Raw genomic sequence first — 25,704 nt, forward strand, 5'->3', positions numbered from 1 at the left:
CCATTCTTTCCATTTCCAATCCTCTACAGAACTGCTAAAATAATCTTCCTGATGCACCGGTCTGACCATACCAATCCCTAACTCAGCAACCTTCACATTGATCTTCCTAAGGCACAGGCCTCCCTAGGACCTAGCACAATGGCTCCGTGTTGCCTCTAAAATCAATTATAATGTCCTTATTATGGATTTAAGAATCTCCACCACCTTTCCAACCCTTTCTCACATAATTCCCCTTTATATATTATACATTCCAGACAAAATGTACTATTTCCTGAACTCAGCTATCCCTTCCTCGTCTGTTCCTTTGCCTTTCAGAATCTTCCTTTATGAATCAGTTCAAATACTATTCTTTTCTTGAAAGGCTTCCCTATTCCCCCCCCCCCAATTTTCAAGCTTTCTTCCTCTCCTCAAAGTTTCCTAAACAGCTTTGATTTCTTTCCTTCTGTCACTCCTTACCTTGTATTATAGTTATCTGTATATATGTTGTTTCTGTCTAGTAAAAGGGTACAGACTTTCATTTCTGTGTTTGTATCCTATCTCAAACGTCTAGTATAGAGGTCAACAATTATTAAACACCTACTGTGTGACAAGTCTGTGCTTATTTCTGGGGATACTAAGGCAAAAATACTATCTACTCCCAAAGAGTTCATAATCTGATGGGGGAGACAACATATGAACAACTATGTGCAAACCAGAAATATACAGGATAAATTGGAGATAATATTAGAGGGAAAGGCATTAGCGTTAAAGGGGATAGGAAAAGACTTTTTGAAGACGCAGAGACCTGAAGTAACCCCAGAGATGGATATGAAAAGGAGAGGATTCCAGGGAGGAAAACCAGCACAACTTCCTGGAATTAGGAGATAGAGTATCTTTTGTGAGGCCAAAGTAACTGATTTGCAGAATATAGGGAGGGGAGTAAAATATAAGGAGACTGGAAAGGTAGGAGGAGACCCAACTTTAAAACCGGAGAATTTTATACTTGATCTTACAGGTAAGCCACTAGAGGGAGCCACTGTATTTTATTGACTAGAAAGGGTGACATGGTCAGACTTGTAGGAAGATCAGTTTGATTAGTAGAGAGGAGGATATTTACAGCGATGAAAGGCATAGAGCAGGGAGACCAACAAGAAGGCTAAGTAGGGGGCGGTATCAGAGGAGAGAAAGGTGCTTTGATTTTTCTCTTCCTTCAATACCAGTCCTATCCCTTCTTGAGTATCGATTAGCAAACAGCTAGTAAGAACCTACTAAGTGCAGTGCACTGTGTTAGGTGCTAAGGATACAAATATAAAAATGCAACCCCCTGAGTTCAAAAGTTTACATTCTCCTGGTGGGATACACAGCTTACAGATAAGCTCATCTCTTGCTCCAAACCAGAGCACTTGAGGTCATGGGGAGGTGCCAAGCCATTAGACTTTGTTATTCCCTAGAACCTTAGAAACACGTCCTGGCCTTTTTCTGCCCTGTGTGTGTCCCACCCCTTTTCACTCCGCTTCCTAAGAACTATAATCTTTGCTACCTTTGCCTTAGAAAAGGCTGTGTTGTGGACTGCCTTATCCCACTTAATTATTGTTGTGACTTCCCTAGCCACCACTCCTCCTTATTAGAATGTAAATTCCTTGAGGGGCAGGGTAGAAATATTTTGTCTCTCTCAGTAGAATGCACGTTCCTTGTAGGCAGAGCTTGACCAGCTTAAGTATTTATATCTCCTGAGGTTGAGTTTGTCACTTTCACTGTGATAACCAATAAGTGCTTCTCATTCATTCATAAGTAAATGCAAGATAATAAGAAAAATATAGTGCAGTGAAGCATTTAAAATTACATATAAAAAAGCATGTGAAAATTCTGAAAAGAACTTAAGTTTTATACATTTTTTTAAAGAGTCAACAAGCTTTAAGTCCAGGGCTCTATGCTAAGCACTGGGTAAACAAAGAAAGGCAAAAAATATGGTCCATTCTCTCAAGGACCTCACATTCTAATGGGGTTGATGTAACTGTATATTTTGTGTGAATAGCAAATAATCTCAGGTAAGGGGGCAAAGGTGGGGGTAGGGTGGGGTCAGCCAGCAAAGAAAAGAAGCCTCTTATAGAAGATGAGATTTGAGCTGAGTTTTGAAGTAAACCAGAGGGGCAGGTGAGCATTCCAGGACAGCCAGTGACTATTATAGTTTCATATACAAACCCCTTTTTTAATGTTCTTTGTACATTAGAAAGGTTTGTTGTTGTTGGTTTTTTTTGTTTGCCAAGCTAACAAAATATCTACAAAGGGAATGAGGAAGGGCATAGGTGGTTATGACAGTTGCATAAATTACTTATTTATTTTAACCTTTATGCCAAAGGTTAAATACTAAATTAAATAATTTAGTATTGGTATGGTATTATATATTTAGTATTAGTATAATGTTAGTATTTTGGGGGAAGCATTTTTAAATCCTTCATTATAATGTAAGTATGCTGAAGGAGTTTCAGCTATACATTAGGAACATCTATCCTACCCAAGCCTGGTATCCTACAGAATAAGAAAATATTCATTGAAATAACTATATACATTCCACATGTCTTGTATAAAGGATTTTCTCCTACACAGTGAAAACTGAGTAGCCTAGGTGTGCCAGCAGCTGTCAGTTAACCAGTGTCATGTGATTCCTGGAGCCAGCCTATTAAGCTAGTTTGCTGCTGCTGCTGCCGCCCCTCCTCCTGAGGTTCCTGTACTTTGAACTCCCTGAAGTTAGTGAAGCTGTGAGCTTTACCACAGCAAGAAGCTTGGGCAATGGCAGATAAGGGTGGCTGAATGCTTAGGCTGAAAAAAAAAAAAACCCATATAATTTCATAGTAATTCTTTGTAGACCCAAATCTAATGTGGATTATTTCAAAAGATCGTTTGCGAAACTTGGTAAAGCATGGTGGCTCATGATGAAATTGGAAGTTTCCTGCCTATCAAAAGGACTATTCGTGTCCTAGATGTTAATAATCAGTCCTTTAGAGAACAAGAGGTAAGGCTTTGAAAATGATTTTAGTGCTTTTCTCAGTTTTAAATGTTACAGTCTTACTTCTGTGAATGTTTAAAGCTGATTTAAGGGCCAGAAATGTAAATTTAATTACTGTATATTTTTAGTTTAAAATGTGTACATTACTTTAAAATTTATAGTTTAAAATGTGTACATTACTTTAGATGCCAGGCTATTAAGTACTTTAAGAAATATAAAGAAGAATATGTTTCGTAGTGGGAATTAGAAGTAGAAAATAGTCTGTCTTAACTTTTTTGATTCTTGATCTGTTAGCTTCTTTTTTATGTTGTGTCCTTCCTCAAAAGGAGAGCAATATGTTAAACTGTTGAAAGCATAGAATCTTTTAAATCCCCAGTCTTATTTTAACTGAGATAGTTACTTATAAAATTCCTTGTAAACATAGCTTTAAACAAATTAGTGAGTGTTTTATCTGACAGTTTTTAAAGCAAGATTTGTGTGTTAGACATTCTCCAGTTGTTTTTAGAAAGGCAGATTATGAACACTGACAAATGCCTTTTTTGTAACTTATACCTATTGGTGTTTAAAACTGCTTCCTTCCTTTATAGATCAGGTTTTGTTTGGGTTTTTGGGGTTTTTTGGGTTTTTTTGGCTTTTTGTTTGCTTGTTTTTTTACTTGTGTGTTTCATCACAGTGTTAAATAAAAGGGCTATTTATCAATAGTGTTTGAAGTGAAGTAGTGTGTGATGTGGATGGGAAGGTGAGACAGGGCCAAGAGTTGATAGGGAGCCACCAGAGTTTATTGGGGGGCTGGGGAAACGGGGTTGGATTGAAAGAGTGTTATAGTGATATGATCAGACCTATGCTTCAGTGTTTTTGTGGAAAATAGACTTCAATAGGGAGAGGCTTGTGACAGGGAGACAAATTAAAGGGCTATTGCCGTAGTCTAGACTATTAGTAACTAGGGTGAAGGACTGAGCTAGGGTGATGGCTGTGTGAGTACATAGAAAGATAGACATGAGAGAAATGTGACAATGCTAGAGGTGCAATAGAAATTTATATTGCAGAGTTTTGTGTTGTTTCCCCTCCTCCTCAGCAAGTGACCTTTACTGTTGGTTAAAGGTTGCTTATAGGAGAAAGTCCTTTAACGCATATAATACACATTGTTGCTCTTTGTACTGTAATGAAAACTTCATGAAGTGGAAAATTATTCTCCTTGAGGTGAAGGTTTTTATTATCCATTTCTTTGTTTTCATGTATGTAATCCCATCTTAACCCCACACAAGCATGCACAAAACCTTCTGCCATCCATGCCTTGGTTGGGAAATGAGGATTATTCAGTTTATCAGAAAACTAGCATTTATTAAGTGCCTACTATGTTTGTGTTTCAGGTAGTGTTAAGTGCTGGGGGTGCAAAGAAAGGCAAAAAAACAAGATAAAACAAAAACCTAGTCACAGGAGTGTGAGTGTGTGTGTGTATACACATATACACATCTATACACAAACACTATATCAGTTACTGTTGCCAGCTTGGACTTAGCATTTTGTGACACCAGGGACATAAAACCAAATTCATTGCAAACGTTCCTGTGAACCTACAAAGAGTAAAAAGTGGTAATTTGCAAAGAAGCATGACAATTTCTGTTTTAAAGAAAAAGAAGCACTCTCAACAGCACCTCCCCCCCAATAAAAACTGCTTCAAATGATAATTCATCCCTAAAAGAAATCTCTTTTAAACAATATAAATTCATTTTAGAAACTTGTATTTTGTTTAACAGGATAAAATATTCTGGTCCAAAATTGAAAGGTTAATAAATTGTATGGATTAGCAGCCCTAATAATGCTGATAGGGTACAATTGAATGGGAAAAGTGGCAACACTGGGTGGTCTTTGACTAGAGTTCACTCTCCTCTTAGGTGCCAAGTTGGCCCCAGTATAAACCTCTGTATGCATGTGGACAGTGCAGTGGCTTTGGTTGTATCAATCTGATTGGTATAGCAGTCATAAGTTTCCTTCAGTACTTGGAAATAACTAATTGCCACCTGATTGTTTGAACATCTGTTGTATGCATGTTGGAAATAGGAAAGATAGCTTAAGAAACCAAAATCAACTCCCTATCCCACCCCCACCCCCACCCCAATCCTAAAGCTAACCCAAGCCCTTTCTTGTTTAATAAAACTAGTTGGGTAATGGCCAAGCCTATGACTTGCACAGTAATTATGTAATTTTAGTACTAATGTGGCTCAGACTTGTGCAAGATATTTGATGTTTATTTTCTATGTAAGTTTGCAAGATCATTTATAAACTTTGTATAATCCTAAACTTAGCTGTTCAAACTCAAGCTGTTCAAATTTCCAAGAGAAAAATAAAAGCTATACCTATTGTTTGCGTAAGGAAAAAAGAAACTTGTATTTTTTAGATTTGCCTTTTTTCAGCATTTGTTTTTACTGTAAGGAAATAATTTTTTGTTCCTTAAATTGATTTACTATATAGTCATACAGTACTTAAGTTGTAGATAATATTAAGAAATTTTCCTTTCCTCTTAGCAAAATTTCTTTACCTTTTTAAATTCACTGGAAAAACATCTAGGAAAACCAAAAATCCTTTGCCTTAAGGAAAGGAGTTAATTTAGTTCCCAAAAAAGAACCAAACTGACACCTGTTTTGTTTCTACTTAATATTAGCTTATCTTAATATGAATCTTAGTTTGTTCTAGGGGAATGGTAACTATGTCTCTATTCTAACAGAAGTCCCTTTGTACTGTTTTTACTAAATGGAAAGGAATGCCTTATGTGAGACTTTCTGCACATGCATGTGTCACTTCAGTCTTGCACAGATGTGTAAAGACATTCACATATGTCCTTTACAACAAGTGTCAACTAACTACATATCTGGAAGGCCTCTTATTTTTCAGTTCACTTAACATTTGCCCTATTTATTTAATATTCTTAAAGTTGGAATTCATTTTTTTTCTGAAACTATAACTATGCTCTTGGAATTAACACTGCTGTTTTTAATTACTATGAAGTTCTCTCACTACATATTCTAATGAAATGTAGAAACTTTACTAAATACAAGTTTATGGTCCTTTGGACTTTGGGATTGTTTGTTAAGAAGATTTAGTTCTCTCCCCAAAGAGCATAGAATATACTAATATTATACACCTTATTTCTTTTGACAGTAATTTTATAGACATCTTTTCCCTGCTCCCCCTTATTTCTTGATTAATTCCAAGCATTAAATGTATGTTTATTTTGTTTTGGTTCTTTTAAAGTAAAATATTTGTGATGTTAGCCGTTACCTTTAATTTTAGAGGCCAAGGCCACAGGATACTGGCAAAAAATGTGTGCTGATAAATTAAGTAATCGCATCTGATTGTGATCAACTATTAGAATACTACAGTTATTGGTTTACATGAACACTCCGGAATTATAAACAACACTAATACAAACAGTAACCCTAAAATAGAGACATTACAAAGAAAGAATGAGTCTGTTCTTGAGTCTGAGCCTTTCTTCCTCTAAAAGTAGAAGAATCATCAAATTTCAAGCATTACTAAAACTAGAATAATGATAATTATTATTCAATAGTTTTATGATATGCTTTGTAATCCCTGGATGAAAGGTAACTTTCCATTCAGGAGGTATTTTATGCTAGGGGCTGAAGAGATAAGAAAAAAAATGAAAACGTTCTGTCCTAGAGGCTTCCATTCTACTTATCTAATAGCATTATCTTCTAGAATAAAGGACTTTAAATGCACTGTAATGTAATATTTCTGCATTTTCCTTTGATATTGGAAGATAATTAACAAAGTTTTCAGGTGTTGACTTAGCAAGCATTTGTAAAGCATTTTCTATGTAAGAGAAATCAGAAGCAAACCCTGCCCTCAAGGAGCTTACATTCTCAAAGAGAAGACAATGTACAAGATAAATACAAAATTGATGAAAAGGTGGTAGTGGGATATAAGAGAACCAGGAAAGGTATCTTGGAGGATATGATTCTTGAGCTAAATCTTAAAGGAAACTAGGAATTCAGGAGGCCAAGGTTGGAAGGAAAGAGCAGCCAGTGTGAAGGCTCAGAGGTGGAAGGTGAAGCAAGGAACAGCAAATAAGTCAACATGGGCTAAGTCATAAAAATGCAGGGAGGGTATTAGAATGTTAAAAGATTGGAAAGGTAGGAAGGACAGGCTATAAAATGCTTTACATGCTAAACAAAGGACTTTAAATTTGATCCTAGAGGTAATAGGGAGCCACTGGAATTTATTGAATAGGCTCATGGTGGCATCCTGAGACCCAAGCTTTAGGAAAATCACTTTGACAGCTGCTTGAAGGATAAATTGGAGCAGAGAGATTGGAATCAGGTAAGGGGCAAGTGCCCACCATGTGACAGACACTATGCTGGGTGCTTTGCAAATATTATCTTATGAGGCAAATAGCAATTAAATGACTTGCCCAAGGTCACACAGCTAGTAAGTTCTCTGATACTGGATTTGAACTCAGATTTTCCTGACTCCAGGCCCAGTGCTCTATTCTCTCTGCCACTTAACTGCCAATTTGAAGTCTGTTATAGTGGTTCAGGTGAGAGAGCCTGAACTCTATGGGGTTGACTATGTGAGCGAAGAGTACATATGTGAGAGATGTAAAGAAAAAAATTATAAGATTTGGTAACTGGTTAGTTATGTGGGGTATTCCAGAGAAAGGAGTCAAGGATAGCATTGAGCTACAAATCTGGATGGCTAGAAGTATATTTGTACCCTCAATAATAATAATAATGATGATGATAGGGAAATTGAGGGAGGGGAAGATTTAGAAGTAAAGTTGTTTTGGACATGTTCATTTTGAAAGGCAGCAGTCAAAATGTCTAATAATTCAGGACTAGAATTCAGGAGAGAAACTAGGGCTAGATAAATACATTTGACAATCATGTGCATAGAGATGACAGTTGAACTCATGGGAATGGATAGAATACAAGTAAGAAGGTATAAACAGAAAAGAGATAAGGGCCTTGGGGGTCAGGGGGAAACACCCACAGAATAGTTGTAACATGGATGAAGATCTAGCAAAAGAAATCAGGAGCCAATTGTTAGGGAGAGATTAAAGATTTGAGACAGAGAATAAGGAATGGTGGGAACAGCCTTTTGGAGAAGAAGGGGTCTGGGATCCAAAGGTATGTGTAAAGGGTTGGAGTTGGCTTTGACAAGTCAAAGGTCCATCTCATTGTCAGAAACTAGAGTGAAGGAGATGGTGAGAGGTTGTGTCAGAGGGAAAGACAAGAGAGTTTACTGTGAATGTCATCAACTTTGGAGGCAAAGTATGAAGTGAGGAAGAGAGTAGGGAGAGAGTAGCATGGAATGCTTGAGGAGAAAAGAAAAGGTTTGGAACTCCTGTTGTTGTTGAATAGGAGATCAAAGGGAGAACCGATAGGATTACCTTGTAGTGAGAGCCAGTTTGATATTAGTCAGTATGAATTTATAGTGGATTCAGCACAATTTCATGATTTCTTCTAGTTAGTTCCATTCAGAAACAAAAGAATAGGTACAAAGAAGTTAGGTGGTAGGAGCAACCCAGAATTCAGATTTTGGAAAGTGGTAGATTATAGAACAAGAGAACAGGGGATTTAAGAATATAGTGTAGAGTTGAATAGGTTCACCAGATGATCAAGATTGTGATTGAAGAAGTACTGAGAGTAGGATTAATGGCCTGGGTTAATACTGAGACATGGAGAGATAGAAGTCATGCATGAAGAGGACAAAGAGTAGGTTTAGGAGGACTAGGGAAGCTTGGGGTGAGATGGAGAGATGAATGATTATGATCAGAGAACGGAAATTAACTACTTGAACATAGAAGTAAACCTTGTGAGTGATGTCAAGATCTAGGGCATTGTCACCCATCTTCTTTTGAAGTAAAGAATTGATCTGTTGGTGAACTTGAAAATAGGATATTTGACAAATATTAAAATGTATGAAGAAGCCTTCTAGAATGAGAAAATTGGAGTGGAGAAGATCACTGTGATCTAGGCACTGAACTCAGTGAGAAAGAGACTTGGGTGTCATATAGCTACCAAATCTTGATTGGGTTCTAAGGAGAGGTTGCTCAATGGTGGCAGCAGAGGCAGAATCTGGAAGCAGCAATAGGGAGCAAAGAGTATTCCATCTCTATCGTTTCCATATCAGTCTGCTCCTTATCAGCCTGATCTCAGGAACTTAACCTCTTATTAGTGCCGTATATATAAAATGAGGGATTTGAATGAAGGGATTTGGGTCTTGCCTTTGTTGTTTATTTCCTATATAACCCTAGGCAAATCACTTACCATTCTGGACCACAGTTTCCTCATCTACAAAGTGATAAAATCAAGCTAGATTGCCTTTGAGGGCCCTTCCAGTTCTTGACTTATTGACAAGGTGATGTCTAAGTTCTCTTCCAGATAAATTCTAATGATTCCAATCTTGCTTCATCCTATTATAATAATGTAGCATAGAACAAATACAACAGCAATGTATTCTAAGACACCTAGATGGCAACAGTAGATAGTGTTAGACTTGGAATTAGGAAGACACACACACAAAGAGTGCTTTCACCTTGGGCTGCCTAGGCATGCTCCAAAGTCCCCTTTGGACATCTCCATCCATGTTAGGTGATCTGGGTGTGCTACCTAGGCTGCATTATGCCCAAATACAATAAACAGGGAAACAAACAGGGATGGTGAGATGGAGTGCTTCAAGTGGGAAGACAGTACGGGGGAAATAAGTGCAAGCAAAGCAAACTTCTAATCCCAAAAGGTAGGAGTAAAAAGGGGAAGTGGGAGAGGGGGAATGGTGGTGGCGGGGAAGCAAAGAGCTGAATTGGCTGAACATGCTGTGGTATGTAGTGGAGAGTTGTTGCTCCATAAGAAATGACAGGGTTGATTCAGAGAATCTTGGATAGTATGAACCCCAGTGAAGAGTGAAGTGAGTAGAACCAGGAGAACCATTTATATAAGGACCATGGTAGAGATAGCTTTGAAAGCCTTAAAAACTTTGATCAATGAAATGACAAACCCTGTCCTCAGAGGATCTATGATGAAGCATGTTACCCGTATATTTCATCACTATGAGACAATGGGCAAAATGTACAGAATATATACATATTTTGGACATGGCCGTTGTATGGGTTCATTTTGCTTGACTATGCTTATTTATTATTCCATTTTCATTGAGTGTTACGGGGAAGAGGAGGTTAACAAGTGATGCTCAAAAAAGAGGTCCGTTGTAATACTTTTAAATATACAGAAGACAAAAGGAGGAAGCACAGACAAGCAGGACAGTACTGGAAGTAATGTGTAGACTTCGTTATTCTTTTTTTAAAAAAGGATAAACATTCTGAAATAGAGATTCACAATTTCATAGAGAATTCTCTTGTGTTCTGTATGTATGGAAATTTTTCTTTCTTTTTGGTATTTACATTTAGAATTAAAGATAAAAAAGAGAAATTCAAAATCTCTGAATAACTCCTACACAGTAAAAATTGAGAAGCCTAGGTGTACTGAGGATACCTCAGTTCTCAAAATTTAATCAGTAGAACATTTGTTCCTTCTCATTTAAAAAAATTCAATAGTGGCCTCATTTTGTCCTCCACTATACAGAAAAATACCTCCTTAAGAGGTGTTATGCCAGCTTTTACTATTTGATAGATAGGAGGAATGTTTTTGATTCTTCTCTGGCTTCCTTTAAGATTCTCAAATCTAGAGACCTTTCTGGTCCCAAACCCACCTTCCTTTTACTTTCCCTCTGAGATTATTTTCCATCTGCTTTGTATTTAGCTTTTTTATATACATAGTTATTTATATATTGTCTTCTCTATTAGAATGTGAACTTCTTGAAGGACAAGAAACGGTATATCCAAAGAGCTTACCCATAGTGCCTGGCACAAAGTCAGCACTTAAGAAACGCTTAACTGATTGTCTGAGTATAGATGGTAGAACAAATTGTTCCTACTTGCTTTTAAATTAATAATTTGTTGATTGACCATAAGAAAAGTTATAAAAGTCAATTAGTAAATCTGATTTTCTTATATCTACAGGTATTTTTCTCCCTCAGCTATTTAGGCATCAATCCATTTCTAGGTATTGAGGAGCAGCACTCGATTAAAGAAATTAATATTGATATATATACAATTTTAGAGACCAAAAAGGGATACATACCTTTACTTATATACATTACTCTATTCTAAAACTGATATAAATTTGTTGTTTCCTTTGTTAATATTAAATATTTGACATTTTCAAGTGGAATTAGAACAATAGATACTTTGGTATATCCCTGGTACTAAATGTTGTGTTCTGAAAGTGATTTTTGGACTTTTTCTTTCAATTTTTAGCTAAGTATAATGTAGTTGTTTCAGAAAATCACATTTCTGTTCTTTGTAATATGCAAACATGTATTTTCTCATTGCTTCAATATTGTCCTGGCTTGTTTGCAAAAAACCCATGTTTAGTATGACGTGTTTTTGCTTTCACAGGAGCCAAGCAATAAAAGAGTTCGTTCTCTGGCCCGAGTCTCATCTTTGGCAAATTTAATCTCTCCTGTGAGAAATGGAGCAGTCAGACGTTTTGGTCAAACAATCCAAGTAAGAAAAAAGTTCCTTTCTGAAGAAATGGAACTATGCTTTTTTGTAGAAGTTTTTGTTTTGCTTCATTTTTGGTCTGGGCCTGTGAATTCATTGGCATGGGGAGCTCCTGTTGGAAAAATTCCCTCTACCACTGTAGGCAATTGTTCTTTAACTTGCATTCTTAAATAAGTTACCAAGGGCATACAGTTTGCGTCAGAGGCACTTGAACCCGGGTCTTACAGATTCTGACTTTATTTCTAATACTTCCACTTTAATGAGAAATGGAAATGTGGTAACATATTTTGGAATAATTAAGTAGCTAAATAACATTGTCATTTAAACAAAATCATAATCTGTAACAAGAATTTTCTTGAATGATCCGTACTCCAAAATTACAGTTCCAGAATAACAGGTTTGATCTAATAGTGATAGACTGTGTAATGAGAGAAAAATTTTGCCCCTTTTTTTAATGATTTTTAATTTTAAAAATAAAAAATGCCCATTGAAATTTCATTTCCTGCTAAAGTATTTTCTGATCATCAGGCATTTTTTTTGTTCCCTGCCCTTTTAATAGTCATTTACACTTCGCGGTGACAACAGATCTCCTGCTTGTGCCCAGAAATCATTTAGCAGGGCTACTGTCCCAACTCCTTCTAAAAGAAGAAACAGTGTAAGATGGTCAGAGATGTTAGATATCAACATGAAAGAATCCTTAACCACCAAAGAAATCAAGCGTCAGGAGGTAAGTTGTGTATCCAAGAATAGAACCAAACTCATTAATGCATGACATCTATCATAGGAAAAAGACCTGCTAGAGTTTTAGGAAGTTGTTAGTACATGTAAGTGCATTTCTCTAAATTTCTCGACTTCCTTTGCAAGACTAGCAAAAATAGCTATGGAATAGTGATTAACAGAATGTTAATTCTAATATTCTAATTAGCTTACATGTTAACATTACTGATTCCATATACCCTAAAGTATATGTAATCATTTCAAATGATTTCATGAGTCTTTCACTAAAGTCATACCTCATCATGGCATGGAAGGTGATGCGGAATTTTTTTAAAGCTATGCCAGTGAAACGCTAGCAGTGACAGAGCCTCCGTACTAGAAAGGAGCAGTGAGATAGCCATATGTCTGTAATCCAAGAAGCAGCCTCAGTAAACTCAGTGATATCATCAGTGGACTTAGCCCCATAAAGTGATGATTCTTTCAGCCTCAACAACTCATAAAGAAAGGCCATGCATATACCATAATTGTGATTTGCTTTGGTAAAGGGAACACCTACACTGACAAAGAATCACAGGTCCTTGAAGCAGTGATGTAAGGGTTGTGAATTACCAAAAGTATAGCTTTAATGTAAACATCTCTCATATCCACCCCCTTCTTTTGACTCACATAAGCCATTGCCTTAATTCAAGCGCGCATCACCTCTTGCCTATATTATTTCAGCAGCCTCCTAATTGGTGCTCTTGATGCTCTTCACTTCGGCCTATTGTCCATCCTACTGCCAAAGTAATTTTTCCCCTAAGTACAGATTTGACTATGTCATAGCCACATTCAATGAACTGCCTTCCTGTTGCCTCTAGGATAAAATATAAAGTCGTTTGTTTGTCTTTTAAAGTCTACACTTTGTGATCCAGCCAAACTGGCCCTCACTCTGTTGCATCAAGTGTGACGGCTCCATGCCTTGGCACTGGCCACTCGCCCTGCCTCACCTGTGCCTCAGAATGCTTCTTTTCCTTCACAACAAAGCACAAACACTGCTGTCTATGTGAAGCCTTTCATGATACCCTTCTCCAACTTTTAGTGACAAGGTTGTGTTTAGTTATTCTTCTTAAATTTGTTCTATATGCACGTCTATTTGTACTTGTCATCTATTTCACCCCTCACCTCCCATTAGATTGCGAGCTCCATATGAATAGAGATTGTTTCACTCTTTGTATCTCTAGTGCCTTAGAACATAGTAGGCAGCTTAAGAAATGTTTGTTGGCTGATATAGGTCTTTTAGATGGCATTGCCATAAAAATCAAAGAATTGTAATGGTTATAATTCTAAAAAAGTCTGGTAGTCATGTTATTAGAGCTTTTACACTAAAGAACTTAACCATTTTCAAATAATTCGAGATGGTATACATTATTTCAAATCACGTAATGGTCTCCAAGTGTCTAATACCTTGGTGCTCCTTTTATTATACCAAACACTGAATAATAATATGTGTGTTGCATAGATTATACATAATAATTAAAATACGTATACATAGATAATGATGGTGATTATCATAACTAGCATTTATATGGCACCTATTATGCCAGACACTATGCTAAGCACTTTATAATATCTCATTTGATCCTCACAATATCCCTTGTAGGTAGGTGCTATTATTATCCCCATTTTACATTTGAGGAAATTGAGGAAGACAGAGGTTAAGTAACTTGCCCAGGGTCATAGAATTAGTAAGTGACTGAGGCTAGATTTTCACTCAGGTCTTCCTGAATCCAGGCCCAGCATTCTGTGCCACATAGCTGCCAAACCAAAAAAAAAAAAAATTACGAACCTAAGTCTTTTAAACTAGTGTTTTGAATTTAGTCTTTGATTATGATTTCCATATAAGCAATTTTACGTTAGCTGCCCTTTTTTAGAGAGAGGTAAAGAAGAATTGATTTGTGTAATGCACTTCCATTTCAGGCAATATATGAAATGCTCCGAGGAGAACAGGATTTAATTGAGGATCTTAAACTTGCTAGAAAGGTTAGTAAACAGTTTTTGCTTTCAAGAATACTATTTCCCCAATTTCTACCTCAACTTCACCAAAATGATTAAAATCCCATCACTTTTTCAAAAATTCTTCAAAGTACTTATATTAATACTTATACCTGGAAATAGAAAATATCTGTTCCTAAATCCTATCTTTTGAAATAAAATCATGTTACATGGTTAACACCTCTACATGTAACATTTAACTTGGGCCATTTTGTGGCTGACTGTACTCAGATGTATCTTTGGTAATCTTGATGTAATTTGCTAGTTCTTCATGTGACAAGTTTCCTCCTCTACCAATAGGCCTACCATGACCCCATGTTGAAGTTATCTATTATGTCCGAGGAAGAACTCACACACATATTTGGAGATTTAGATGCCTACATACCTCTGCATGAAGGTAAAACCTTTTATTTAATTTTCAACTGTGTGTGAAGATCTGTAGCATGTTGTTTTAAGAACAACTTTAAAATTTTAATTATAATTAAAATGTTAAATTTTTCGCCTTCTTAAAATTTCAGATCTATTGGCAAGATTAGGAGAAGCAACAAAACCAGATGGGACAGTGGAGCAAATTGGTCATATTCTTGTGAACTGGGTATGTGATGAGTCATTTAATCTAATTGATTTGTTGAAAGGATAGTTTATTGAAATGTATTGGCAGATTTTTGAAAAATCTGAATCATTTGTATATCTGATCTACAAATAAGACACTATAACTGAGCATATTAAATAACAGTAATAGTAATTGCTTTATATACATGTATATATACACATATATATGTATATATAGCTTTACAAAATGCCTAATGTGTTACATCATTTAATCGTCATCGAGAGGAGGCAAAACAATCTCTCTCCCTCTTCCCATCCCCACCCCTCTCTCTTTTTTTTAATCAGATGTGTTCACCAAGTCTTACAGGAATTAGGCGACTTTCTCAATGTCACCCAATTATTAAATTACAAATCAGGAACTTGTACCCATGTTTTTTGTTTCCTCTCCAGAGGGGAGATCTTGTTATTTAGTTAGAATTAGGGAAATTCTCTCTTCCCAATTGGACAAAATTCATGATGGGATTGTAAATTTAGTACTACCCAAACCCATCATGAAAAACACGTAGATTTTGTAGATAGCATTTACTATGAAAATTGTTATGTGTATGAGGCTTTTGGTGATGATGTTTATCCTAAAATCATTTTAAGTTTTGTTTTATAATCTTTTAGTTGCCAGGTTTAAATGCTTATAGAGGATACTGCAGTAACCAGCTTGCAGCTAAAGCTCTTCTTGATCAGAAAAAACAAGATGCAAGAGTTCAAGATTTCCTTCAACGATGTCTTGAGTCTCCTTTCAGTAGAAAATTAGACCTCTGGAGCTTCCTGGATATTCCTCGAAGTCGCCTAGTCAAATACCCTTTGTTGTTAAAAGAAATTCTGAGACATACACCCAAAGACCACACTGATATAAAACCTCTAGAAGAAGCTGTAAGTAATAAAAGAGATTTAATCATGTGAATTTTTAGAAATGTTTTATTAAATTACCTTAGAATGATGTAAAACAGTATCTTCAAGCTAGTCATCAGCATCAACAAATGTTTAATGTGTACTCTCTTTGAATAGATCATTTTGCACTGTGCTTGGATGTATAGGAAGATGGCAAATTCTGCCTTTTTAAATATAGTTGGGAAAATGGAATATTAAAGATGTTATAATATTTACTAAAATTGTCACTGCTACAAAGGTATTTTTGACTTTCAGCTGTTAGTAATACAAGGAGTACTCTCTGATATCAACTTGAAGAAAGGAGAATCAGAATGCCAATATTATATTGACAAGCTGGAATATCTGGATGACAAGCAGAAGGATCCTAGGATTGATGCTAGCAAGGTGTTGCTTTGCCATGGTGAACTGAAGAATAAAAGTGGACATGTAAGCTTATCTCCTTACTGGTATAAAGTAAAATTAGAAACAGTTATTAGACCTGTTTTCTTTTCACCACTTTTTTATATCTTCTAAAAATGTCTAGAGATGTATTTTGAAAGGTAGCCACTGTATAAAAAGGGATCATTATTTTTTCCTTTGTGTAATCAACTTCAAGTAATATTTTAAATATTTGATAAAGATAAGATAGTCAAAACTATTTTCTAAATATTTTTGTTTAAATCATGGAATTTTTCAGAACTACAAAGGACATTTAAAGATCACTTTCATTGGCTATTGCCCATTTGTGGAACTCCCTGCCTCCTGGCTTCCTTGGCTTCCTTCAAGTCTTAGCTAAAGTCTCATTTTTGGCCAGAAGCCTTTCCCAGTCCTTAATCTTAGAGCTTTCCTTCTAAGACTATACCCCAATTTGTTCTGTATATATTTTGTTTGCATGTTGTCTCTGTACCCCTCCCCCCATTCCCCATTAGACTGTGAACTCCTTGAGCACAGAGACTGTTTTTGTCTTTGTATCTTCTATTTAGCTAAGTGTCTGGCACATAGTAGGAACTTAATAAATGCTTGTTGACATGACTTGATTATCTATTCCAAATTTCTTGTTTTATGGCCAAGAAGATTGAAGCCTAGATTGAACTAATTTTTCATAAGGTCCCACAGATAGCATCATTTTCTCAACTTAGATTCTTACTGTTTCTCTTTAAATGTTATACAGAGGAAGCAAAAAGTATATCTGATCTTTAGATTGGACTATCCTAAATTTACTTTGAAGGACTGATCACATAAATCATTCAATTTTCAGCTCTATTAAAATGGTAACACAAATTATCAGCTGCTCCTGCCCTCCATCCCCAACTATTTGTATTTATTTTATACTTATTCTTTATGTACTTATATATGTAGTAGTTGTCTCCTCCATTAGAATGTAAGATCTTTGTGATTAGAGATTGTTTCATGTCTCAGAGCTAGGCATATGCCAGAGTCTTAAAATATGTTATCTGATTGAATGATTGATTATCAGGATTACTATCATGAATTGATTATCAGGATTACTACCATGAATCTGTTAGTATTTTTTTTTATATCTTACTTTTTTTGAGGATGGGGACTGTCTTATTTTTGTCTTTGCATCTCTAGCACCTATCCCAGTGCCTTGCATATAGTAGGTACTTAATAAAATTACACTTAATTGAGTAGTGATTTGCATCTCAAGAACAAAATGCATAAATTGATTTAATGTTTGTGTTCTTATACTTGTAATCCTTACTATACTGGAAAACATGTATAATATAATAACATTTCAAGTTATGTTGCTACTAATAGACACTCTATTGTTTCCTTAGCTGTCTCTAACTTTAACGATATATACCAATTGTTGAAGACAGGAGTCGTACTCTGATATCAGACATTTTCTAAAGAAAATATATTTGCACTTTGAAAACTAGACCATTTTGAGAATATTTTCCTCGGATAATGAAGATAGTTTTCAATAAAATAATTTATCGAGATAAATGGTATTGTTGAATCAACTCAGTATTAGCATTATGGTTGTGATGGTGGTTGTTCAGTCATGATTGACTCATCATGACCCCTGGACCACACTGTCCATGGGATATTTTTGGCAAAGATACCGGAGTGGCTTGCCATTTCCTTCTCCAGTGGATTAATGCAAACAAAGGTTAATGGACTTGCCCAAGATCACACAGCTAGTAAGTGTTTGAAGCTGCATTTGAACTCAGATCTTCCTGACTCCAGGCCCAGCACTCTATCCACTGAGCCACTTAGCTGCTCCTAGTAATATGGTGCCAGTCTTCATAAATAATAGTTTCATATTTTTTAATTTTTTTTCTCTCCTTTCCCCAGAAACTCTATATTTTCTTGTTTCAAGACATCCTTGTCTTGACTCGTCCTGTTGTACGCAACGAACGCCATTCTTACCAAGTCTACCGTCAGCCTATTCCTGTCCAAGAGCTGGTTTTAGAGGACTTGCAGGATGGTGATGTGAGAATGGGAGGTTCATTTAGAGGTGCTTTTAGCAACTCAGACAAAGGTAAAGAAAAAAGTTTTTGATAATTTCATTTTTTTAAATGTTAATGTATGAATGAGCCTTTGAGAGGTTTAAATAAGTTGAATCCCTGGATTTCTTTTGTAAGCATAAGTTGTTAGATCACTAAGCATAAACAAATGTTGTCAATTAAAAATAATTGTGCTGATTAATTTTAAATCATTTTAAATGGTGTCTGGTACTGAGATGTGGCATGTTGTATCTTTTCCTGTAATTCACCAAAGCATAACCCAAGGTTTCTTTGTTCTAGGAAAACATTTTTCCTCTGATTGTTCAAAATAAAACCATCTTGTCCAAGTATTCTTTTAAATGGTCTAAAACTTCAAAAGTGAAAGGTAGAACTGGCTTTGGCATCAGGAAAACCTCAGTTCAAATTCTGCTTCTGACACATAATAGCATCTCAGATGAGGTGCTGATCTGCTTTAGAGGGAGTTCCTTCATCAATAAACAGGGAAAGATTTCTTCCTCCACCCCTCTACCCAAAAAAGTACTAGATTTCACAGAAATTAGACCAGACTTCAATCAACTAGCAAATAATTAAAGACTGGAAATATTCTTGTGTTTGTATCTTTTGAGATTTCTAATGCATACCCAACATCCATCAGACTGTTCTCATATTAGTAAGGTGAGAAGGGCAGAAAAATTTAAAATTTCCTTTTGTGTCTGTAAGATCTTTTAAGGGCAGTAAGATTGTCAGTCACAATCTTTTTACAAGTATAATCTCTTTTTAAAAATAAAATTTCCTTTTCTTTTCTTATTTTTTCCAGCTAAAAATATCTTCAGAGTTCGTTTCCGAGAGCCTCTGCCAGGGCAGTCCCATACTTTACAAGCTAATGACGTGTTCCATAAGCAACAATGGTTCAATTGTATCCGAACCGCTATTGCCCCCTTTCAGCAGACCACCAGCCCCACAGAGTTTAAGGGCTTGTCGGAGCTCAATAAGGGGTGTGAAAAGAACAACTCTTTGGGATCACACATCAAAGCCCAAAGGAAGTCATCAGCACTTTCTGGTCTCATTCCTCTAGAAGTGGATGAAAATTCCCCAGAATATACTCCCAGTGTAGCTGTAAATGAAGACTCCACAGGTATAAAAGCATACAGAATACAATCTGGGTCCCAAAAAGCACAAGAGAAGGCTCAGCTGAATGATAAAAGGAAAGAAACTTTGGTATAAAGGGGACTGTGTACCAACTGAAGAAAAGACTTTATAAATATGTACATTTTTTTTCATGTAATGTGAACATGCTAGGGTTACTTTATCCCAATGTGTTGGTTTTTTAAATGGCAGCTACTGGTATACTAATAACTTTTTTAAACTAAGGTCTGTTTTCTAAAGAATATGGAATTTATCTTTTCTTAATTTGTCAAACATTTTTAAGGCTTAGCATAATTAGATTGTTCATAAGTTCAGATCTCCTGTGGCTTTTTTTTCCATTTTTTTTCCCCAATTATATGTAAAAACAATTTTTACCATGTTTTTTAAAAGTTTTGAGTTCTGAATTCTTCCTTCTCACCCCTCAATGAGAAGGCAAGCAATTTCAAACAAGTTTTACATATGCAGTCCATGCAAAACATTTTCATATTAGTCATATTGTGAAAGGAAACACAGACTAAAGGGGGAAAAAAAACAGGAAAAATCCTACCGTGGGTTCTTGATATTTGAAATGTCAGCAAAACTCACAACTTCACAAACATTAATTCTTTACCAGTATTTTTTCCAAAAACCTTGCAACTGAACTTTTCTTAAAATTGAATTTTTACACAGGCACTTAAAATCTGCATAGTACATATCTGTATTTAAAATCTGAATTGAAATAGAAATTCTTTGGAAAACAGACCATGGAATTCAATAGTTTCTATTTGAACAACTGGAACTGTGTTATTTTTTACTGCACATTCTTCGTTTTTCATTCACATAACCTGCCAATTATTTACTTATTTTTTTCATTGTAAAGTAGTATTAAGGGGTTTCTTTTTAAAAAATTTTTGATGGTTGTTCGAGTTGGCATTTTTTTAAAGTTTGACCTTCCTTGTCTTAAAATATGTGTATATTGTCTGTATACATATATATTTTTTAAAAGTAATTTTAGCCATACTATTTCTTGAGCTATTAAAAAAAAAGGTGACATCTTTTAAATGTAACATTTGAGGAGTTGATAAAGTCATATCAGAGAGCTTGATTGTGCTATATACCACTGAAAGAGGGCTACAGTGAAAGTCTTAGGGCAAAAAAAGAGGAAAGGAGAAGGTCAGGTTGACTGGTAACAAGCTTCAAAAAGGAAAAGGGGAGTGGTTTTGTCTTAAAGTAAAATGGCTGGTCTCTGCCAGAATGTGAAAGAACAAAGTATTGAGGACAAACCAAAGGGGTATACAGCAAGTTGAAGAGGGCTAGAGGGAATTGAACTTTATTTGCAAGGTGTTAAGAACAGTGAATAAGAAATAAATTTGGGAAAGGAAATGACGTGGGGAAAATTAAATCTTGACAAAATAGGTTAGTGGTATTATTTTAGTGGTTTAATTTCACAAGAAGGAGTAAAGGCTTGGGAGGTCTTTGCAAAATGTTTCCAAGGTAATATATCAAAGTAAAGTCATTAGAGTTCTGTTTTCCATCTGTTAAAAAAAAAGCACATGTACAAGTCCAGTGCATCCCTACAGTGGCTAAAATTTTAGTTATGGCTTATATATTTTGCAGTGTAAAGGAGAATTGGAAAAGTCTGTAAATACATAAAACCAAATGAGGGGGTGTCTGTATAAATGAATTATATTATTAAAAAACCCAAACTCACCCCAAAAGTTTCTTGTATATGTGTATATTTGTATATATATATATTGTGTAATGTAAATATGGGGCATGTTGGTGATACTTCTTTTCAGATCCCCTACATCACTCTCTGTCCTCTCCCTCAGCAGAAGACCTTAACAAATACTTCACTTAAAAAAATGAAGTTCTCTCTCCCAAGCTCTCTTTTTTCCACAACTCTGTACTCCAAATCACCTCAACATCATTCCCCACTCTCTTCGTTTACTTAAGTCTCAGAGGAAAAGGTGCACCTTCTTATAGAGCTGTCCCCCCTACTTGTGTGCTTGATCCCATTCCCTTCTGTCTCTCCTGGGGGCTTTCCCTTGACATTTCCTCTCTTCTTTCTCATCTCTCCTTAGCCATTAGTTCCTCAATGCTCAAATATTTCCCATCCTTTAAAAAATCTTTACTTGATGCCCCTCAAGCACTCCTTTATTTCTTTGTTCTTCCACAGGCAAACTTCTACAAAAGGTCATATTTGTACTAATTTCCTCCATTTTCTTGCCTCCCACTCACTCCTCAGTTCCTTGAAATCTGGCTTCTGAACTCATCACTCACCTGAAACTATTCTTTCCAAGGTTAGCAATGATTGCTTAACTGACAACTTTGATGGCCTTTTCTCAATCTTTCTCTGACACGTTTGACCACCTTCTCCTAGAGTCTCTCTCCTCCCTGTGTTTTCATAACATTGCTCCCTTCTGATTCTCTCCCACCTGTTTGACTTCTCAGTCTCCATCATTCTTGTTCTACCTCTATGCAGGAGTGTACCAGAAGGCTCTGTCTTGGGATGCCTTCTCACTGTACTCTTATTGGATCTGTTCACATCCAGTGGGTTCAGATATCATCTCTATGCAGATGACTGCTAGATCCTTATATCCAGCCCTAATGTACATCTCCAACTGGGTATTATATAGTCATCCCAAACTCAGTGTGCTCTAAACAGAATTCACTTTCTCTCCTCTGTTTCTTCCCCGCCCCGTTCCCAGCTCTTCACTCTTCCTAACTTCCTTATTTTTGTTGAGAGCACTGTTATCTTTGCATTTGCCCAGCTTCTCAGCCTTGGGTTCATCCACAATTCCTCCCTCTTTCTTAATCTTCACATCTAATAAATTGCCAAATCTTGTTCGTTCCATCTCCGTAATATATCTCACATCAGTTTTCCACTCATATGACCACCATACTACACCTTCATCACCTCTTGCCTAGAGTATCGGACAATCCCCTCCCCATCCTCCATACAACTGCCAAATTGTTATTTCTAGAACAAAGGTGTGACCAGGTCACTCCCCTCCTTGAGAAGCTCTAATAGCCCCCTCTTACCTCCAGAATAAAACACAAATACCTCTATTTGGCTCCTCATGATCTGATTCTGAACTGTCTTTCAAGACTTACTGCATGTACTTTACATTCCAAACTATTTAGCATAATATTTCCCTATACCTGACATTCCATCACCCTTCGCTGTGCCTTTGTACACTGTCCTCAATACATCCGATGCACTTCTCTACCTCAATCCCAAGTTTCCTTCAAAGTTTGGCTCAGGTGCCACCTCCTATAGGAAGTTAGACTGATCTTCCTGGTTGCTGTTGTCCTGTCCCTAGAAATTACTTTGTATATCTAACAGATACACAAACTGTTTTAAGCTTCCCCTGAACATCCAGCAGTTGTGCAATATTGCTAATTAAGCATTTCACATTTTATTTTGGCACTGCGTACTTTCCAATCAAACAGCCCAAATTGGTCTTTTTGGGAGGATTGTCTCATGGTGTGGCTAAATTCTCCATTGGCAGCAACTTCTGCCATCAGCCACTGCCACTTTCCTCTAGACTTTTTGAAACTCACAAGATCGCTTGACACTTTCATCTTGGGTTATTCATTCACATAAGATCAAGAAAGAACAAACACAAAGAGATGTGAAAGCAGCCAGCCCCTCCCCCCCCCAGCAAAATCTTCCTCATTAAATCCTGCCAGATGGGCAGGATTGCTGTTGGACAGTTCTAGAGAAGAATCTTGTCCTTTCTGGAGTCATCTTGTCACGTGGAGAGCCACAATGAAGAGACCTCAGCCAGAAACTATCTTTTCACAGATCCCCTGAATTTTATAGCTAAGCAGCCAATCATAGTATGCTTCACCGTCTCCTAATACAAACCCCTCAGTCACATGTATATATAGAAATAGATTCATATCAGAGTTCCACAAGGTTCAACTAAAATCAGGCAGGGACTAACCTCACATGCTCCAAGGAATGGCCCTTCTAGGTCAGTTCATCTGCATGACATTCATTCATATATACGTTTATTATATATGTACCTTCCAGTATGATTTCATTTTCTACATGCGTATTTTTCCTCCCAATAGTATATAAGCTCCTTAAGGGCAGGGATATTTGGGGCCTACATGTTTAGCACCTAGCACAGTTTCTGGAACATATGCGCTTAATACTTGTCATTGTTCTTCAAAATAACCCATAGCATTGCTAAAGGCAATGTCGATCTATAAAAATTATCTCCCATTCATCTTCTCCCTTTTCCACTTTTTTCTCTTGTAGTTCTACCGTTTAAAATACTTACAAACAAGAAAGATGTCTTGACAAATGAAAATTAAAATCAAGTTTTCCTAGTCACTAATTGCAGACTAGATCTATAAACTCCACGAAATACTACAGCAAGCCCAAGTTGATTTATTTACTCTGAAAAAGATGAAGCCAAAACAAGTGATGCCAACTATAGGACCTTGTATACACGATGTCCCAATTTTAATAGATTAAAACTGCACTACGGCTTTTGGGTAGCCCTGTACGTAATTCTGTGGACTGATCCACATCACAGAAGATGAAGGACTAGATTCGAAACTACTTACCTGAACAAGCTCAGAAGTTCCAGCATAGGAATCCGCAACCAAAGCAACCTTCTGTTTTCTAAGCCCTAACTCATGAGCATCATAGATTTAGAGCTAAAAGGGCCCTAAGAGAACATCTAATCCTTTGACACATGAGGAAATTGAAGTCCAGTGAAATGACGCTGTGGCATACAGAAAGTAGAACCGGTATTTAAACTCAGGTCCCTTGACTCAATATCCAGGCAAAAGAAACCTCAGAGCTCATCTAGTTCAACCTTGACAAGAATCACCTTTAGAGTCATCTACTCTTTGTTTGAAAATTCTAGTGAGGAAAGCCTAGTACTTCAAGTTTGTGCTTGTACCAAAGCTGTTTCCCTCTCTGCAGCTCCTGGTGCCAAATTGAATAAATCTAAACCCTCTTCTAGAGACGGGTCTTCAAATATTTGAAGACAGATAATGGGTGTCCCCTAAATCTTTTCCAGACTAAATTTCCTTAGCTTCTTTAGCTAATCTTCATATTGCACGGTCTTGAGGCCCTTCAATTACCATCAGCTTTCATTCAGCAAGTTAATACGGCAAACGGGGGGGTGGGGGGGTTTGCTTTTAATTTCTAAAATCATGTTACCGTCTTTTATTTTTACATCATTCTAATTTCCAAGTACCTTTCTTCCCTCTCTTAGGCAGTGAGCGATCCCTTATAACAACAACAAGAAAAATTAAAGTCACGAAAACAATTCAGCAAAGCTCACCATCACACATCTGATGATTTATGTCCCCCCACATCTGCCAAGAAAGAAAGATGCTCTTTCTCAGCTTTTCTCTGGTACCAAGATAGGTCATTATAATTATAAAACATAGGGTGTTTTTGAATCCATTTACATTGTTATAGTCATTTGGTGTATTATTTTACCTGCTCCTCTTATTTTGTATCATTTCATCTAAGTCTTGCGTTTCTCTGAATTCATAATATTCATTGTTTCTTATGGCTCATTGATATCCATTACAATTTATGTACCACAATTTGTTTAACCATTCCCTAACTGAAGGGCATCTACTTTATTTACATTTCTTTGCTATTGTGAAAAGATGCTGCTACAAATATTTTAAGGTATATGGGACCTTTTGGGCTTCAACCTCTGTGGGGTATATACCTAACAGTGGGAACTCTGGATGAAAGGTATTTTAGTCATAAAAAGATATTTTAGTCATGTGTTTACTTTAGTCTAATTCCAAATTGTTTTCCAGACTGGTTGGACCAATTCACAGCTCTACCAATACTGTAATATAACATACTTTCAGTTGTTGGGCAACTCCATTCAATCTGTACCCTCAGAATTTCAGCTGAGAAGCCAGTAAAGAAAAGAGAGTTTTATTATCTGGTGGTGTCTGTATACTTCAAATGAAACAGAAAATATAAAGACCCAGATTCAAAGAACTAACCACCCCCCAGGAAATCTCAGATTTCTCAATGGCTAATGCCTAGTGTATTTGTATTGTGTTTTCATCATGAATCAGAATTTGAGAGCTAAAAAAAATTTAAGGACCACCTAGCCCAACACCCTCATTTTACAGATGAAGAAACTGAAATTAAAAAATGTTAAGTGACTTGCCTAAGATTACACAGTGGAAAATAGCCTGTTTCTCTTGGCTCCTGGGCTAGTATTCCTACTACACCAACTTTTATGGTTTCGACTAGATCCTGTTTTTGTTGATAAGCATTTAAAGAATAAAGGAGGGGGGAAGGGGAGGTGTGTTGT

At 36.4% G+C, this 25,704-nt stretch overlaps 1 protein-coding gene across 1 annotated transcript; it reads left to right on the plus strand.

The window, feature by feature from the left end:
* The first annotated feature begins 2,729 nt into the window (after positions 1-2,729).
* NET1 (neuroepithelial cell transforming 1) lies at positions 2,730-21,098 on the plus strand. The gene is made up of 10 exons (XM_036761227.1): positions 2,730-2,992; positions 11,460-11,567; positions 12,124-12,291; positions 14,238-14,300; positions 14,613-14,709; positions 14,831-14,907; positions 15,534-15,791; positions 16,065-16,235; positions 18,108-18,294; positions 19,077-21,098. The coding sequence occupies exons 1-10, from the start codon at positions 2,900-2,902 to the stop codon at positions 19,481-19,483; spliced, it is 1,629 nt and encodes a 542-aa protein (XP_036617122.1). The 5' UTR covers positions 2,730-2,899; the 3' UTR covers positions 19,484-21,098.
* Positions 21,099-25,704: the final 4,606 nt, after the last annotated feature.

This window comes from Trichosurus vulpecula, chromosome 5, assembly GCF_011100635.1.
Source record: "Trichosurus vulpecula isolate mTriVul1 chromosome 5, mTriVul1.pri, whole genome shotgun sequence".
In the NCBI taxonomy this organism is placed as follows: domain Eukaryota; kingdom Metazoa; phylum Chordata; class Mammalia; order Diprotodontia; family Phalangeridae; genus Trichosurus; species Trichosurus vulpecula.

Excerpts from the sequence above, each read along its gene's own strand:
- NET1 (XM_036761227.1), top strand. The coding sequence starts at position 2,900 with ATGGTGGCTCATGATGAAATTGGAAGTTTCCTGCCTATCAAAAGGACT. Across the intron at positions 14,301-14,612 it reads ATCTTAAACTTGCTAGAAAG|GCCTACCATGACCCCATGTT; the intron begins GTTAGTAAACAG and ends CTCTACCAATAG. Across the intron at positions 16,236-18,107 it reads TGAAGAATAAAAGTGGACAT|AAACTCTATATTTTCTTGTT; the intron begins GTAAGCTTATCT and ends TCCTTTCCCCAG.